Source organism: Myripristis murdjan, chromosome 24, assembly GCF_902150065.1.
Source record: "Myripristis murdjan chromosome 24, fMyrMur1.1, whole genome shotgun sequence".
Classification (NCBI taxonomy): Eukaryota; Metazoa; Chordata; class Actinopteri; order Holocentriformes; family Holocentridae; genus Myripristis; species Myripristis murdjan.
The window spans coordinates 10,145,219-10,162,191 of NC_044003.1; the positions used below are offsets into that span (position 1 = coordinate 10,145,219).

Sequence of the window (16,973 nt, forward strand, 5' to 3'; positions counted from 1 at the left end):
CAAAAAAAGGACAATAAACATTTTACACTCTTTCCAAGACACTTTTTTTCCACATCCGTCGTTTTTGCACTGAAAGCATTTTGTGCGCATGGGATTGTGTACGTGTGTGTGTGTGTGTGTGTGTGTGTGTGTGTGTGTGTGTGTGTGTGTTAATGGCTCTAAGAAGAGAGAAAATGCAGATATAATGGCAAGAATGGACAAAGAGCTACCTTTTTTTCAGGAACTGGTACAAGATGTCATAAAACATTAACAAAGAAGTCAATTTAAAATAAATCTAAATAATAATAAATAATATAATAAATATAACACTGCAGAAAAAAAGTGTTGAGAAATAAATGTAGAGAATGCATACTCAAAATAATACAACTATTAATAGCAGTTAGGGTTATACTGATATATTGTTCAGTGATGTTATCCCTGATCCCCATCATCTCCGATCTCTGATGTGTTTTTTTGGTTCATTCATTCAGTCTCTAAGAACTCCAGTGAAATTATATTTTCTTGGCACATTGTATTCATTCATTTAATTGCTTCATTAGGTTTGACTGTAACCCCTCATTTAAACACCTGATGAATAATGAATCCCAGAGTTTTCCCTGTCGAACAGGTGCAATGGTGATAGCATAGAGTGTTTTAGAGTTTAACAGTAAATTGTGAGGGAATACCTATAATCATTTGGCATACAAATAGACACTTTTAAGCATACTGAATATCAACCATCAGTGTAAAAATGTGGGATCAGTGTGGGTATGGAGCTTAAAAACCCCATATCAGTCCATTCATAATTAATGGTAATGTGCATCCTGGTCATATTCCCTCATTCACTGTAGTTTTAATGAGGGGGAACTTCCAATTATCACTCATTAAACATTCAGTGAGAAAACTTAATAGAGAAGGAGGGAAACTCCCGTCATACCTTTCGCTCTTCCTAACAGGCCGGGTCCTGTAGTACAACATCCTGAACACAGCGAGGCGCCTGCGGAGGTGTGAAGAGCCTGGTACGAGTGGTGTGGAGCTCCTGCAGGGGAGCAGGGAGCCGCTGCCAGGTGGACGCAGCGCTCAGCACCCGAGATAATAAAGTCTGGAGCAGGGACAAGAAAAACAATACCAACACATTTTCATCATGGATTATTGACTGAAGTGTGTTTACTAAATCACAATTATGCTCATTTTTTTCTCCACCTTTCTTTACCCTGGGAAGATTTTCTGTTGCACATGTAGCTGTATAACCAACTACAATATGCGATATGAAATCTGCAGGATAACCAGTCTCCAGTGGGCTCAGGGCTTCAATTAATAATCTCATATTTTCATATAAATGAAATTTCGCTTTGCTACTCTCTGCTGCTGACTGTAATTCAGCCTATACCCAGTTCACAAAAGTGTTTACATTTTATGAACATATTGGTTTCCCACATAGCATTTAGATCAAGCCAGGGCTGGGCCTCTTAGTTCAGTCACAGGCTAAAAAGTGGCTTTCTGCAGCACGTTTTAACTTCAGTTCAGTTTTGGGCCAACACTATAATAAAGATATTCACCGCCGACTGTGGCTTCTTAAATTTCTTCTACCTTCTCACATTTTTTTTACAAATAAACCACAGGATTTTTTTTTCTAGATAAAAACACCAGCTCTGTATTGAGGTTTAGACTTCAAGTGTAAAAGCTTTAATTAAAGGTTGTAGGTTGAGTAGGTCACTCTTGTGTGGTATCAGTTGGCAAGAGAGGGTAGCAGAAAGATAATTGTTCATATGAAATGCCTGTGGACTATTACTTTAATTTCAGCACCTGTGTTAGATTATAATGCCTGTAATTGCATGCAGCTCTGGGTTCAGGAAGCTCATAAAATCTAGGATGGATCTGGAGCTAAACCTGCTGCTTTTGGGGTTAAATTTAAACCCTCATCTGGTCCTAGAGTAATGTTATTCTCTGATCAGTCAAATTTGGATTGAGCAAAATCGAGGACTGTTCCCATCCAAGACCCAGAAAGCAAATTATTGTTCATCCACTTCAAAGCAGCCTGTTAGTCTGGAGCTAAGGTATTAAATGCTGTCTGGAAAACTGGCCCCAGGTGTCAGGTAGGTCTTTTCCAGGAAAAATCCTCTGGCTGCACAGAATGTGATTAGTTTTATGTCCTTCACAACAGCAGGATTGGTTTGTTTGGAAGAACTGGGTAGTTAACATGAGCAGCAGTAGCCACCATGGCCGAACAAATGAAAACAAGAGCACCACCTATGGAAATTTAAACCTTATCAGCAGATAATCCAAGAAAAAAGACGTCACAGTGTTTGATTGACAGGTGATCTCTTCGATGCACAGTGCAGAAGCGCCACGGCCATGAGCGCTGTGCACTAAAGAGGTCAATAAAATAAAAAATAAAACAAGTCTTTGAAAGATAAATGCCTTGCTCAACAGTACTCTAGGTGGATTTGTGCTGAGGCAGGGGAAACAGCAGCTCCCTCACTTCCCACGGACAGAATTTCCCAACCAGGATTCAGGTTGTTGCCCCTCCAGTCACAAACCCTGCTCTCTCTGTGCACCTCCCTGCTGTTTGTCCTCCGTTATTTGATTTCTGGATCAATACTGATGGGAGGTGTAAAGCATTCTCTGATAGATAGCCCACAAAGCATTTGTTGTCAAGGTTATCGCTGCTCCTCTGCAGTGGAAGAACCGCTCCCTGTTTTCTCCCTGTCATGGCCTGAAATCTCATCTCTTCCAGACACACCGTGTGTGATGTGCCCCTCTGAATCACATCCCCTTTACTAATATCTTCTTCCTCCGCTTGCCCTGACAGGTTGCTGCCCAAAAAGCCCATACTTTTTCTTCTCAGCCCTTATCGCCTTTCCAGACATTACTCTATTGCACAAGATTATTCTAGGGATGCGGATGTATCCGTTACATCTGTTGTGAAAGCGCTGAAACCCAAAACCATGCATTTCTTGCTGCTGGTTACTTAGGGCTTAATCCACTGTTGCTCTGGATAAACATGACGGCTAAATGTCTGAAATTAAAGTGTATAGCATATGTAGTTATTTCAACATCTCATGCATTTTATAGTTTCATACACAAAGAGGAGAAGAGGTTTTTTCTTAATGGTGGATGGAAAGGAACAAAACTGGTACTGTAATGCTGACTAATCTGACCAAAACACAATTCTTTATGTCTTATCCCTGAATATTTATAATCCCAATTTGAAGATTGTGCACATTGCACCTCATAATTATTTCATTTCATTGAAAGGCCCTGTGTTAATCCATTTTTTGTGATATTGTTGATGATTTTGACTCCAAATACAGTAGGCATTATTACAGCTCAGGATTACAGAAGCATTCCTCATGGTGTTTGCAAAGTAGTGTGTCCAGAAAGACCAAAAAAAAAAAAAAAAAAAGTAAGTAGTAATAAGCTCTCATTAAGCAGCATGTTTCCATTTTCATGGCTCTCTCCCCCAGGTCAGAAATGTTGTAGAAGATAAATTGAAGCACTGTCTTTGGCTGAGTGTCTTTTATGAGACATGGTTTCAAAAACATGTTTCCAATATGAAGACCAGAAAGATCATGTGGAAGGTAAACACGAATAATCTACCTTTGTATATGTAGAATATACTTTACCTTATTGTAGTTGCACATACAGTAAATCTCTATGATACTAAATAATAGCATAATGTATTACCACACATGGGAATAGTATGAACACCCCAGGAAGTGTCACTGATTTTTGTTTTGACTGGTGGATGTTTGCCTTTTGATGATCTCCGCTTGAGGTCATAGTTTACTCTTTTTTTTTTTATTTGCCTCCATATCCCTGGTCTTGGCAGATCCCATGCTACATTGCACTTTAAAAATCAAAATTTATGAAAACTTTTGTTTTATCAGTGCTGAGAATATTAGATTCATATATTAGACATGTAGATAATGATGCTCCATTTCTAAAAACAAGAGCAGTTCAAGATTCGGCATCTTGCTGAGCACAAATAACATATAAACATGAAAGATATACAGCAGTAAATTACAGCACCTTTCAGACAATGGTGACATCCTTATAATATTGTAATCATATACAGAAGTACTCTTTATTTTGGATGGGAGGATTAAATCTAATTATTGCTAATCACATCTCCAATCTCCTGGAAATTTGGGCTGATTTGTAAATGATTAATTGCAGTTTTTTGCATATGGAATATTGGTTTCATTCCTGTGACCTTATTTTATTTGTGGTTATTTAGAGATAAAAAGAACCCAACTCTTTGTCCTTTGGAAACAATTGATTCTCAGATCAATGAGGCAATGTTTGGTTTCCATCTAACGGACAAGCTCTTTCCAAAACTTTTTCCATCCATTTCGGGGTGGGGGGAAACTTGAAAGTCATCATTCAATATTTCTCATATCTATAGTGAATCCAGAATCCGTGCTACGATTGTGTCACCTATATGGGCTTAAGTCACCTTTAAAGCAACATAATTTTGTTTTCATATCATGCTGTCAGTCATTTTTCAGGCATTGCTGTTGTGAAATGGTGAATATCTCACTGAGGAACAACAAGTGGATGAGCCTCTGCATTACCTGTACATCAGCTGGTGTGGCTCCCTCCTCCAGGATCAAGGGAAGGTTTATAGGAGCAGCAGCTGTGCCTGTCTCACCCATCCCTCATTATATCATCGATAGTACTGTCTCTGCTGAGCCATAACCAGCTGGGATGCACGTCTGTGGGAGAAATCAACTCTGCACAACGCCTTCATAGTCCTACAGAAAGCAGGTATGTGCAAACTTTGAGGTTTTTACTGCTGAAATTGTCACAAGATGTGGACAACTTTCTGACCTTACAATGGGCCAAATCATCGTTGCTGCATCGTAAAGGGTTATGGATGTCAGTGCAAATAAATATTAGATTTACTAACATCCTCAAAGTACTTTTTTGAGCTTTGCTGTGGGACACTGATGATAAAAAGCAGAAACAAGTAAAGTAAATGTAAAGGGACTGTTCACACTTCGGCCCCTATTTTCACTCAGCGTCAGTAGATCTGTTGTGTCTTGTATGTCAGTGAAAATTTACTTCTGTAGAACTGGGCTAAAATTATTTGAATTACTTCCAAAGTAAAAGCATACCAAGTTGCTTGTCGTAGCATGCGGAAGCCAAGATACTTGATCTGAAATGAAATGAAGATGAGCAACTATGTCTCCATTCCGGTAAACAAGCTGTGTGGGTTGGGCAATGCGGTTGGGTGATGCGTCTCCAGGTGCTTTGTTTCATTTCCTCGGGTAAAATTTCATTATTTCTTGTTGTTCTGTGATTGACTGTTAGATGTAGGTAGGCTCATTGATTGCAAAGTTATTAATGACGTGCTTGTAATGAAGGAATACATAAATAAATGAACTTGAGCTTGAATAAAATGACCATTACACTATATAGCACTTATCTGTATGGGATCAACATAATAATGTATTTTTATCTCAGCTTGGTCAACAACACTGGATCCAGCGAATCTAATGAACACAAATTTGTTTTTGCAATCCTTTGATGGTGATGAAAAGGATAAAAAAAAAATAACCTTGGGGATTGGATGGGGCTTGCAAAAAAAAAAAAATAAATAAAATCTGCAAGCATTAAGCACCAAAGAATGTTCTCTGCAGCACAGAATGAAAAATATACTGATGTTTAAATTGATGTTTAAATTTGTGTCCACATCTCACATTTTAACCATTTAGTTCTTATCCAGAGAAAGTTAAGCTGACTGCAGTATTAAAAAAGAAAAGCCATTCATTCTACATTCAACTAAAACTCTATGCATTGATTGTAAATGTGTGGCTTCAGGAAGAAAAGAAAGTTCCTTTTAAAATGAACATGGTTCACTGGTTAATCAGCGAGACATCCCCTCATCAATATTTGCCTATTCTTCTGCTTTCTGTATCAATAACAGCATCTCATCCAGCTTCCTAATGGCTTTATTGCAGGTATTACCATGTATGTTATTGCCTGGTGTTGAATGAACCATGGAGGGATCCAGCGTCACCATCTTCATCACTGTACAGAAGATCTACTACCCACTCCTTTGCATTATGGGTATTCCAGGTTTGTGTGCTTTGCCTTGCTTTGGCCTTTGGCTGTTGATGCTGGAATATTTGCTCCAGTACAGTCTAACGTAATGGGAGGGCTAGACAAAATCAAATCTATGTACGAATACATTGATATTTTTGTGATACTATGAGGATGACCACTGGTGCTTTCACTAGAAATTTACACACAAGCAATTTTTGATAAATAATCATTAGTAATGTGGATATGATGACCAAGCAGGTGGCGGTAAATAATGAAACAGAACAATCTAATAAGTTCAGAAAATTGCATTGCATTGAAATGAAATGCAATGAGAGAGTTCCTTTAAGACTCTAAGACACTTAAGGGAACTCTTCGTCGTTTTGGGCAAAAACACTTTTTCTGACTTACTGAGACGAGGTGTTGGCTGCCAATTTTCACCTCTATACGTCCAGTAGTTCTGTTCATAGGGGCAGCATTTCGTGTTAGCTTAGCATAAAGACTTGAAGCTTATGGGAGTCATTAGCCTTGCTCCGTCAAAGTGAAAAAATAAACTTTACAGCAACTGTGAAACACAAAATGCTACCCATAGGAACCGAACCACTGGACATGCAGAGGGGGAAATGGTGTTGAACATCTTGTCTCAGTCTGGGTAAGTCACAAAAAGTGTATTTTTCCAAAACATTGGAGAATTATTTAAAGCCATATCACCATATTCAAAATGTCCCATACAATGTGAAGTCTCATGTCATGATAATATTGGCAAAATATATTGATATATTGCCTTGCTCTATTTTACTGTGAGGGTAAGAGGTTTAATTGCAACTCTTGGTTTTGTCTGTTTTTTTGCTTTTCCTTTGCACCCTCCAGCCAACCTCTTCACATTCTACATGATCTGCTTCCGTAAGTGTGGGATGTCTGACACAGCCATCATCTACCTGAGCTGCCTCGCCATCGTGGACACCTTCTACCTGGTGTGGGTGATCCTTCTTGACCTGACGCTCACCTTCTGGCTGCTGCAGCCCTTCTGGCACTCCCATCCCTGGTGTGGCATCATGGGCTTCCTGCAGTACGGATCGCTCTACAGCTCCTCCTGGATCGTGGTGGTGTTCACCATCGAGCGCTACCTCGTCCTCAGCAGCACCACGGCCAAGCAGCACCTCTCCCAGACTCGGGTCACCAAGCTTACTTGTATAGGCATCGTCCTGGTGTCCCACTTGGCTTCAGTGCCGATGGGCTGGATCAACCAAGTGACGCCTGTCAACTACACTGTGGAGGGGGAGAACGTCACGCTGCCCAGGTGTCGCTACCGCAACCAGACCTACTCCACTGTTCTGGTGTGGATAACCACCTTCCTCTCGGGGGGAATCCCCATTGTGTTGGTCATCATCTTCAACTACCTCATCGGGTATCATCTAAGCCGTGCCAGCAAGCTCTTCACCAAGGAGGAGCGGCGGGTAATACGGGGCAGGAGCACCAGGGGCATGTTGAGAAGGACCTTCCTGGTTCTGGGCACCGTCTCCGTGGCCTTTGTCGTGCTCAGCCTGCCTCGCTTCGTCACCTACTGCATCCTGCGAACAGAGTACAACAATGAGGCATTCGACAGGAATGACTACAGCATCCCCATTAATGTGGCCAGCGACTTGGCCAACATGCTGCAGAACCTCAACTCCACCACCAACTTCCTGCTCTACTGCATGGTTAGCAGGCGATTCCGGCAGGAGCTGCTGCAGGTGCTGACATGCAAGGCCAAAGCGCGTGAACTGGGCTCCTTCCTCACCCACACCACCATGAAAGTCTTCACGGTCACAGATCACAAGGCCTTGTCAGCCAGCAACCCTGTAACAGTAGTGCTGACTAATCTCAGACAGACACAGTAGGAAGTAAGACACGCTGGAGATCATTAAAGGATTACTTTGCCCTTCTATTATTTACCATTTGCTCACGCAGAACACAACATGTTTTCAAACACATTCTTCAGAGAGAATGAAGAATCCAAAACCTACAGCCACCTCTTTTGGCATGGAATTGAATGGTGACTTCAGCAATCAGCGGCAAAAGAGATATGAAAATACTTTTTCAATTCAAAAAAAGACCAAAGACCCACCTCCACCTTTCTCCAGAAGTCCTACTCACTCAGTGACACATCTGTAAAAAAGCGCATAAAATATATTTTTAAGGATTTTAACCCTATAAAGCCTGAACTATGAAAGAATTGGCAGAAAATTCCAGTTTTTTGAATGATATATGATATGTACTTGAAGTGTCAATGGTATGGTCCAGGGTTCAAAGGTATACAACAGTATTTTGGTCAAGTATTGATTAAACTGAAAACGAAAAACGGAATTGAAAATGTGTATCATATATGATACAAATGGCTTTATAGGGTTAATTAGTTATCCATTATTTTTGAGTAAAATTTGCGTAATGCATACTGAAGGTGAAATAATTATAGGAAATGGACCTTAATAATAATAGTAATAGCAAACTTTATTAGTATAGCACCTTTCATACAAGACATGTAGCTCAGAATACAGTACTTTACAAACAGACATTACATGCACTTGTTAATAGACATAGAGTGAACATTAAAACAGGGATTATGGATACATGTACACTAATTAAAACACCAAATGTATGCGGTTAGCTGAAAGTTTAAAAGACCAAGAGAAGACTGTCAATAGCCATGGGAAAAAATATTTAACACAAAGTTTGAATGCTTATGACCAGGGATAAACATTCCATGTACATATCACATTATCTGTGTGTGTTTTTTTTGTGTGTCCTTTAATTGGTTGCTTAAAGATTTACACATCAATTTTTTTCAGTGGTTTGTCACGTGGTTGGTCGAGTGTCCACTATTTAAACGGTGCGGTTATGTTGTAACTGGTTACAACATTCACCCCTCCTGGAATGACACTCTGATTGGCAGATGTGGTTATAATGCCCCGCCTTTTTTGAATAACTGGGTCGAGGGACTTCCCTGCTTTGCAATAATACAATCTCTTCCTCAAACAAACAAAAAAAAAAAAAAAAGGAAGGTAAGCTGTGGGAATGCTTCCTGTTTGCCTCAGAACAGGTTTGTACTTTGGCTGAAGGATAGGCTCCTCTGACAACAGGTAGGTTGTGGAAATACAATGAAGTTCTGGTTTATTTTCTATATGTGAGTATACTGAAAAAGACAAACATATTGCAAAGTACTGATAAGACCTGACTTTGGCATTTAAGATGACGAGTTTGCTATTCTGTCTGTGATCTTGCCCTTTGGACTCGCGCACACGTCTTGTTAACATGTCACCCTCAAACCAAGTTGTACAAAGACGCATTGTTTAATTTTTCTTGGCACAGTCAATGCCAGAGTGTGTAAATGTTATTCCAAGAAACCAGTCAAACCAGTCACACTGAAGATATTCTGTTTGTCAGTCTTACTGTGACTTGCACATTTTTTATTTGTGCTGGCGTGTTTTAATTGTTAGAAACTGCTGAAGGTTTACTTTGAATTCCTCTAACTTGGGAATAGTTGCTGCTTTCATGCCATTCGTAGCTGTATAAAACACATGGGGCGACCGTCTATTTAATGTCATGCTCTACTGCATTCCTGTAATGTTTTCATTTTCAGTTCACCGGCGGCAACAGACACACAACGCTTGTCCTCAGCAAGAAAATGGACACCTTTAAAGGTAGAACCGCATTATAACCTTGAGCACTCACAAAGCTGTCTGTGTCTTCCTCTGTCTTTGCAAGTGAAAACCTGTTTTTTTTGTTTTGTTTTGTTTTGTTTTTGCTGTTGGCTGTCATTGTCAGGCCCTTGCCCTCATCGAAGTTTTCCAGTTGAGACGGATGAAAGCATGACATCCTCCGCTCTGGACTTGGCCTGGCCCGCCTCTTGCCAGCAGTGCTCTCAGCTTACAGAGACCAATAACAGGACAGGGGACAGGAGCGTCAAACTGACTGAGGTGGCGATGGGCGGCGTTGGCCAGTGGAAAGAAGAACCCACAGAGTCCTGCTACCTTGGCCCTAAACCTGCTTTTGACCCTGCAACCTACTCAGGAGTAATGCAAATCCCTCATCTCGCAGGTGTTTGGCCCCGTCCCAGCGCAGAGGGGTGTGTGTATGACCGTAACGCCCCCGTTCACCCTGTTAGAGGTTTCACAGCCTCTCCAAACTGGCCTGAGGAGAACGCTATTGAGGACACTGAGCACTTGGAGCCTCCTTTCCCACTCATGTCTGACTTTAATAACAGACACTACGCCCTGCCACAATGCACCGCCGCTGCACGTATACCTGGTCAGTCGAAGTGTCGTGTCGCAAGATCAGCGGCAATATGAGCTAGTTATTGTTGTCATTGTCTGGGAGCGACAGATTAGGTTTTTCTGATTACCAAATGTGATAACAGCACAGTTCCTGGAAAAGTGCGGTCACACCTGTAAATTACAGGCACGCTGATTTGTGTCCTTACTGAGAAAGATGGTGAGGGATCAAAGGTCATTTTGACTGTGAGAACATTTTGCAAAAGTTGAAATGAAGGTTACTTGTGGTAGCAGTAGTTGTAGAAATAGTGTTAACACGATTTAGTAGAGTTAGACCACAATACTGGCTCCCTTTGGTTTGCTTTTAATTAAATACTGGACATCATTCAGTCACTGCTGTCTACTGCTGATATGCTAATTTTCTCCCTGATACATACAAACCAATCATTTACTTTTTTAACTAGTCTCAAATCCATAAGTAAGAGAAAATACTACATAGTTGGCACATTTCTCTTGATTGCTTACTAGATTACAATTTTTAAGCAAGGACCCACTGTATCTATGATGGATTTTATTGTGAAATTTGCCTCCTCTGCCTTATTTGGTTGTGTTTGTCTGCTTCTTACTGTGTCTCTATTGAGTCTCCGTGACCTCAATACTGCTGATTTGGAGAGTGGCCAAACAAGGATTTTTATGTCAGCCTGTCCGTTCCTCTCCACACAGGCCAAGATGCAGCGCAGGAGAGCTGTGTCAGACGGGGTGCATGCCAGCTGCCGGCGAATCTCGCCCATCACACTCATAATAATTGTTACTGTAATCGTAATTACCCTGCGGATCCTCACCGGGAGCTCCAGCACCCCCCTCCATCCTGGTATAATAAAGACAGAAAGATTCCTCTCCTAACTGTCAGTATGACACCAAATATGACACCAAACATGCAACTATATTTCTCTCCCTCAACAGGATTCCCACAAACAACAGGCTGCAACAGAGAGATATCCCAAACACCCCCAGGGTAGATGTGCCTCAATCTGCAGGACATCCCAGAGAGGTCATGCGTGAGGCCAGCGTGCATCTGTCCCGCCAGGGTCCAGCAGCAACACAGGAGATGAGGAGGACCATCAGCCTACCTGAGCAGTGCAGTAAGCATCACCTCAACATTTTGAAATCTCAAATTTTAACTTTTAAAGCTAGCTGCAGGCAATGTCTCTTGTTTCCATGAGGGATCCTAACAGTGCTAAATTACCTACAGGAGAAAGTGCAGGGTGAATATAGAAATGTTCAGCCTCAGTTTACAAAGCAAGATATCCCAACAAAACCAGTTGTGTAATGCATTTCCCTCGTTGTCTTAAAGTTCCCAAACCATTTCATGTCAGGGACCGGGCATCCAACTTAAGAGGATTTTATTAGAAAGAATCCCCTCTAAGAGCATTTTCATTGCTTGTGTTTAGAGGTTAAAAAACATTGGTATAGTCAAATTATGATCGTACTTGCACCATTATAAATCACAATCAAAATGTCCATATTTATGCATTTCTTTGTTGTTCTAAGTCTGAAAAGAAGAAAGGGTCATTTAAATGAATATGTTCTTCCTTTTGCTGTGAAGGGTCATTGGTGGCCCCATGACTCCAGTTTGAAAACCACTGGTCTAACGTTTAAAGTTTAAAACTGAGGAAGAGGAATGGTTGAAAAGGTCATGCATGCGATGCTATTTTTTCCCCAAATCTGATGGACTATGTGATGGATGAGTGATGTGGTGCTGCTTCTGTGTCTGTTCCATGACAGGAAACGTTTTCATCACATATTCGGCGGACACAGCAAAAGAGATCATTCCTTTCACCAAATTTCTGATTGATCAGGGGTTCAAACCAGCGGTAAGTTCTGCCACTGCTCTGTCAGTGTTTAACGTACCAATTCCCCACCATTCAATTCACTGAAACAAACTAATATACTACTTTTTTTTTTTTTTTTGATAGATTGATATCTTTGATAATCCAATCATAAGGATGGACATCACCAAATGGATGGACAGCTATCTGAATGATGTAAGTCTCACTCCTTCGGTGCATGTAACCCAGTTCAGTGATTCTGAATAGAGAAAGCGTGTGAATCAAGACATTTTGCCACGCTGACAGTGAGGTGTCGCATTACAGAAATCAGTGCTGATCATCGTGGTCATCAGCCCCCAGTACAAGCAGGACGTGGAGGGAGTTGGTGATGATGAACATGGTCTCCACACCAAGTACATTCACAATCAAGTAAGCACTCGCACACCAGTCAAGGCAACCCATTTGATTTTTTTTTTTTCAATTGCATCTCAAATACACTTTGTAAAGGCGGCAGGGCGGCCAAATGGTACGAGAAACTCCTGTGACTTTCCAATAACTGAACTGTCACAGATTTTATTCGCTTCAGAGCCAGTGGGTGTCTATAAACAGCCAAGTGTCCTGTCAAATTGTGCTCCTGAACATTTACTGAAGACCCGCCTACTCACTCATTGTGCTCTAGTCTGGATGTTGGAATAAGAGTTTCAGCTTAATGCCTGAATTGCACCATTCACCTCAAATATAATGTAATAGCAACCACAAGGCCAATGACTATCATGATAACAGTACTTTATTTTACTTAATTTATAAAGCGTCTTTCATGCAAGATGTGCAGTCTGGAGTGCTTTACAGAACAAACAATGAAAGCATGAGAATACAAACGTTCATATAAAAGAGGGTGAAAAGGACAAATAATTAAAACAAACAACAATGGCAACAACAGCAACAACAAGGACGATGACAATAATGATAACAATGAAACTAACAATAACAATATTATAATGTTAAAAAAAAATACTAATACTAACAATACTCCTAATAATAATATTGTAATGACAATTAGCATCACCATTATCATCAGTTGGAGGCACCATCTAGTTATCTAAAAGCAAGCCAGCCTCTCTGATAAATAAGAGCTGATTTTTAGGGTCAGAAATACTGAGAGCATCAGCCATTTTCCTTGAGGAGATACAAGTTTTGTTTTCCTCCCTGTTTCCATGGATGCCAGACTTGCTGCCACTTGGAAACGTCTGAGGCTAAAGTGGTTGCTTGTAATGTCTCCCTCCTGTGGCTCGTACATGTCATTAAACTCCCCCTCCTCCTCCTCCTCATCCTCGTCCTCCTCCTCCCACGTGGCGGTGAGGGCGATGAGGAAATGGCCCCCGGGATTTGAAAACAGTGCATTTCATCCCTCAGTAATGCTCCAACCCCACCCCACCATGCCCAGACCCAAAGCCACACTGTGTCAGTGAGTCACCGTCGGACTGGTTGCGGCCCTGGGAGAGGCTGCCTGTCAGAGCCCACTAACCCTCCGCACTGTAATCCACAATAACACAAAGCAAATACATCACTGCACAAAGTAATGAATACTAAGCATTTTCTCTAAAGCCTGTAGTTCATGGTCAAGGAAAACATTAGCAATAAAAAAAAAGCTCTTTAATCAGCTTGTAGTTGCGTACATACAACAAGAAGATTGATAGCAGTTTCTCTCGCCTCTGTGTGTGATCAGTATAATTTGTCACGAGGGCATGGAAAATCCTAAGTGCACTATGTAAATTTAGGTAATAAGACAGGAAAAAATTCTATCATACTAAATACTGAATACATAGACAATCTATACACTTTATCCTAGAACACGGTAATCATTTTGTGTTCCTTGAAGCTTATAATAGTATACCAACTTGTGCATGTATGTATAGGACTGTAAGCGCTCACTATGCTCTTTTCTGATTGGCCAGATCCAAAATGAGTACATCCAGCAACGCTGCCTCAATTTCAGACTGGTACCAGTACTGTTTCCCACTGCAACCAAGGTAAGTGACTGGACACCAGTGATTAATGATTAGACACATCACCAGAGTAGATACAATATTACTACTTATGATTAGACCATCATGTTAATCCACCTGCAATTACCCAGTGCAGCAGCTAGGAGTACACAAACCTGTACAGAATATAGCTTGCTTCTGATGCTGGATATAATACCATGTACACACAGCTGTTAACATAGTTGCAAGTTTAATTCTAAAATTAGATATCAGTGGCATGATGATTGAAAACAAATTATGCTGCTTTTTGAACAGTAAGTGTCTGTTTTGGTTAATAATACTGGAAATTATGACAATCTTAGTTAAATGTACAATTCAATAATAATGGCATTTGCCAAGTGTATGGTTTTGATAGATGATAAAAAAAAAAAAAAGTTATACAAAATACTATGACTGTTAATGTGATGCACTTTCAGAAAAGCATCTGGTGGTAAAAAGAAAAAAAACTGTTTTACATGTCCAGTCTATTTTCCTGACCTGGTGTTACTGACATTTTTCCCACCCAGACTTCAACGATTTATCGGCTGTATGTGTAGTCAATAAATTGCCCTGGAGAAAAACAGTCTGCAAGCCAAAATTGATTTTAGCAACTAGCGGAAGTTGCAAAAATCACCGTATTTTAACTGTGGTTTGTGGATGGAAGCCAAACTCTGAATGCACTGGATCTTTTCTTTTTTCCCCAAAATACACAATGGGCTCACATATAAACACAGGCCAACATATTCCAAGCTTGGAAGTTACATCAGCAGTAATTACACCTACTTGCCTTACTCTTGTAAAAATTACTATGTAAATCTGTATGACTCTGAATGCATAAGTATCTCACATGATATGAAGTGCACTTTACATAATGTCCTTGCCAAATGATAAGATGAACAGCCATAGGGACCGAGAATTCTTATCTTAAGTGAATATATCATTAGGATTTCACAAGAGAAAATTCAGAAAAAAATAGATACTTTAATAAATTTCCTACGCGCAAAATCATCCTACCACACCCCGAAATTATCTGGCTGCCAGGTTGAGAACCTCTACACTAAGCCACCGTATGGCCTCTGTGTTACAGAAGCATGTTCCCAACTGGCTCCAGAGCACCAGGATCTACCGCTGGCCCCAGGACGTCCAGGACCTGCTGCTCCGCCTGCTGAGGGAGGAGCGCTACATCGCCCCCCGCCTGGGAAGGGACCTCACCCTCACCGTCCGACCTCTGTAAAGAGGAAAAAAATCCAGACGCACCAAGACAAAAGCAAATATGAACCAGTAATGAATAGTTTTATTCTGTTAGAGTTTTTCTTCTCCATGCTTCAACACCAACAGTGATTCTTGAAGCACCATCTCTGAAGCCAATGCATTGACCAAGTGTGCCAAACTGCATGCATGCTCTCTGCTTCACACTCAATTTGTCAGTTTACAGCACACTTTTTTTTTTTTTTTTTTTTTTTTGGAAAACTGTAAACATTGGTCTCTAAGTTGCTACACTATTTTGCCAGTTGCCTTATGTGGAAACACTTTTAGATAATGAGTTCTCTCACAAATCAGTGCTTGAGCGCTAAAAATAGTTCACAAGTTCACATTTGGTTTGGACAATATTGGACTGAGAGTAAGAGAGGTGAGAACTAGTGGAGGAAGAGGAGGATGAGGAGGTGAAGAAGTACAGAGGAGGAGGTTTTTCATTCATGTTGTCAGTGTGTAGTTGGTGCCTCATGTGCTTAATTCACATAATGATTTGTTTGACTCAAAACACAATTTTTTAAAAGATTTTGAAGAGTTTTGTGATTATGTGCTTTTGCAAGCGATGGATGATGTTTGGCTGATTTGGTGTAAGGTTTTGTGGTTAGTGTGTAGAGTTTTGCAATTTAAAAAAATGCTATAGTTTCAGAGATGATGCTTATGTAATCAGAAAAAACCTGTAAAACCAACATGCTTCAGATACACGTCTATTTCACAAACCTCAGTGAGGGCTGTTGCAGCTGAAGCATGTTTGGTCGATTTGTTTTTCATTTCCATTTGTTCTTTTGATGCATGATAAACGCACTTTTTAAAAAATGTTTCAGACCTCAGCACCTCTCAGTCTTTTTAGGATTTTAATTTAGGATAAGATTACAGCACACACTCAGGGCATACATTACTGTAATAAGGCATCTGTTTGCGTATGGCATAGATTTAACCATAAGGTGGCAGTGTGTCCTAATTAATGAATGCACTCCCATTGTTAGTTGGGTTTCCTCCTTGTGGGAACTGCTTTCATCTCCAGATTGTATTATGAATGGTTTGTTTTGTATGCTATTTTCCTGTGTACTGTCTTTGAAATAAATGTAAAGTTTCAGCTAATTGACAGGGATATCTGACTTTAATATGGGAAGCCGATTTTGTATTGTGATTGTGCTTAAAACAACTGGAATTGGAAACAAATTTTGATTTAGGATCTATATAGGGGCCAGAGGAAGTCAAAGTCTTGTAAGGGGAATATCCTGCCCGCTCCAACTCGCTGATAAGCCACCAGGCTAAGAGACATCAGTCCTCTGCTGACACAAGAGCTTTCAACACACTTCACGGTTTTACCCAGAGCAGTTTGGTTCTGTGAGCTTGTTTACCAAACCTGACATCTTGAAAAAAAAAAAATGTTCACATAAGTCTCTGTAAAACGATCTCTCGTGAAGTCTAAGCTTTTATCAGCTCCTGCACGAGGGCGCTTTCTGTAAACACAAAGGCTGCACTTGCAATAAATCCACTGTTTGTTATTGTTTCAGGACTTGGTTGCCACTTGACTCGGCCTTATCTGACGAGGCCACGGTGACCGGGCACAAATACTTTCCAAAAAA

At 40.6% G+C, this 16,973-nt stretch overlaps 2 protein-coding genes across 2 annotated transcripts; both read left to right on the forward strand.

Annotated features, from left to right (window-relative positions):
* Positions 1-4,669: 4,669 nt before the first annotated feature.
* On the forward strand, positions 4,670-8,262 carry LOC115356340 (probable G-protein coupled receptor 139). Its single transcript, XM_030047457.1, has 3 exons — positions 4,670-4,749; positions 5,946-6,063; positions 6,898-8,262. Exons 2-3 carry the CDS (start codon positions 5,985-5,987, stop codon positions 7,905-7,907), a joined length of 1,089 nt encoding a protein of 362 aa, XP_029903317.1. The 5' UTR covers positions 4,670-4,749; positions 5,946-5,984; the 3' UTR covers positions 7,908-8,262.
* An 817-nt stretch (positions 8,263-9,079) lies between these two features.
* Positions 9,080-16,694, forward strand: traf3ip2a (TRAF3 interacting protein 2a). The gene is made up of 10 exons (XM_030046573.1): positions 9,080-9,146; positions 9,647-9,707; positions 9,832-10,314; positions 11,001-11,148; positions 11,241-11,419; positions 12,063-12,151; positions 12,254-12,322; positions 12,431-12,535; positions 14,062-14,136; positions 15,218-16,694. Exons 2-10 carry the CDS (start codon positions 9,692-9,694, stop codon positions 15,362-15,364), a joined length of 1,311 nt encoding a protein of 436 aa, XP_029902433.1. The 5' UTR covers positions 9,080-9,146; positions 9,647-9,691; the 3' UTR covers positions 15,365-16,694.
* Positions 16,695-16,973: the final 279 nt, after the last annotated feature.

Excerpts from the sequence above, each read along its gene's own strand:
- traf3ip2a (XM_030046573.1), top strand. Across the intron at positions 11,420-12,062 it reads CAGCCTACCTGAGCAGTGCA|GAAACGTTTTCATCACATAT; the intron begins GTAAGCATCACC and ends GTTCCATGACAG. Across the intron at positions 12,152-12,253 it reads ATCAGGGGTTCAAACCAGCG|ATTGATATCTTTGATAATCC; the intron begins GTAAGTTCTGCC and ends TTTTTTTGATAG.
- LOC115356340 (XM_030047457.1), top strand. The coding sequence starts at position 5,985 with ATGGAGGGATCCAGCGTCACCATCTTCATCACTGTACAGAAGATCTAC. Across the intron at positions 6,064-6,897 it reads TTGCATTATGGGTATTCCAG|CCAACCTCTTCACATTCTAC; the intron begins GTTTGTGTGCTT and ends TGCACCCTCCAG.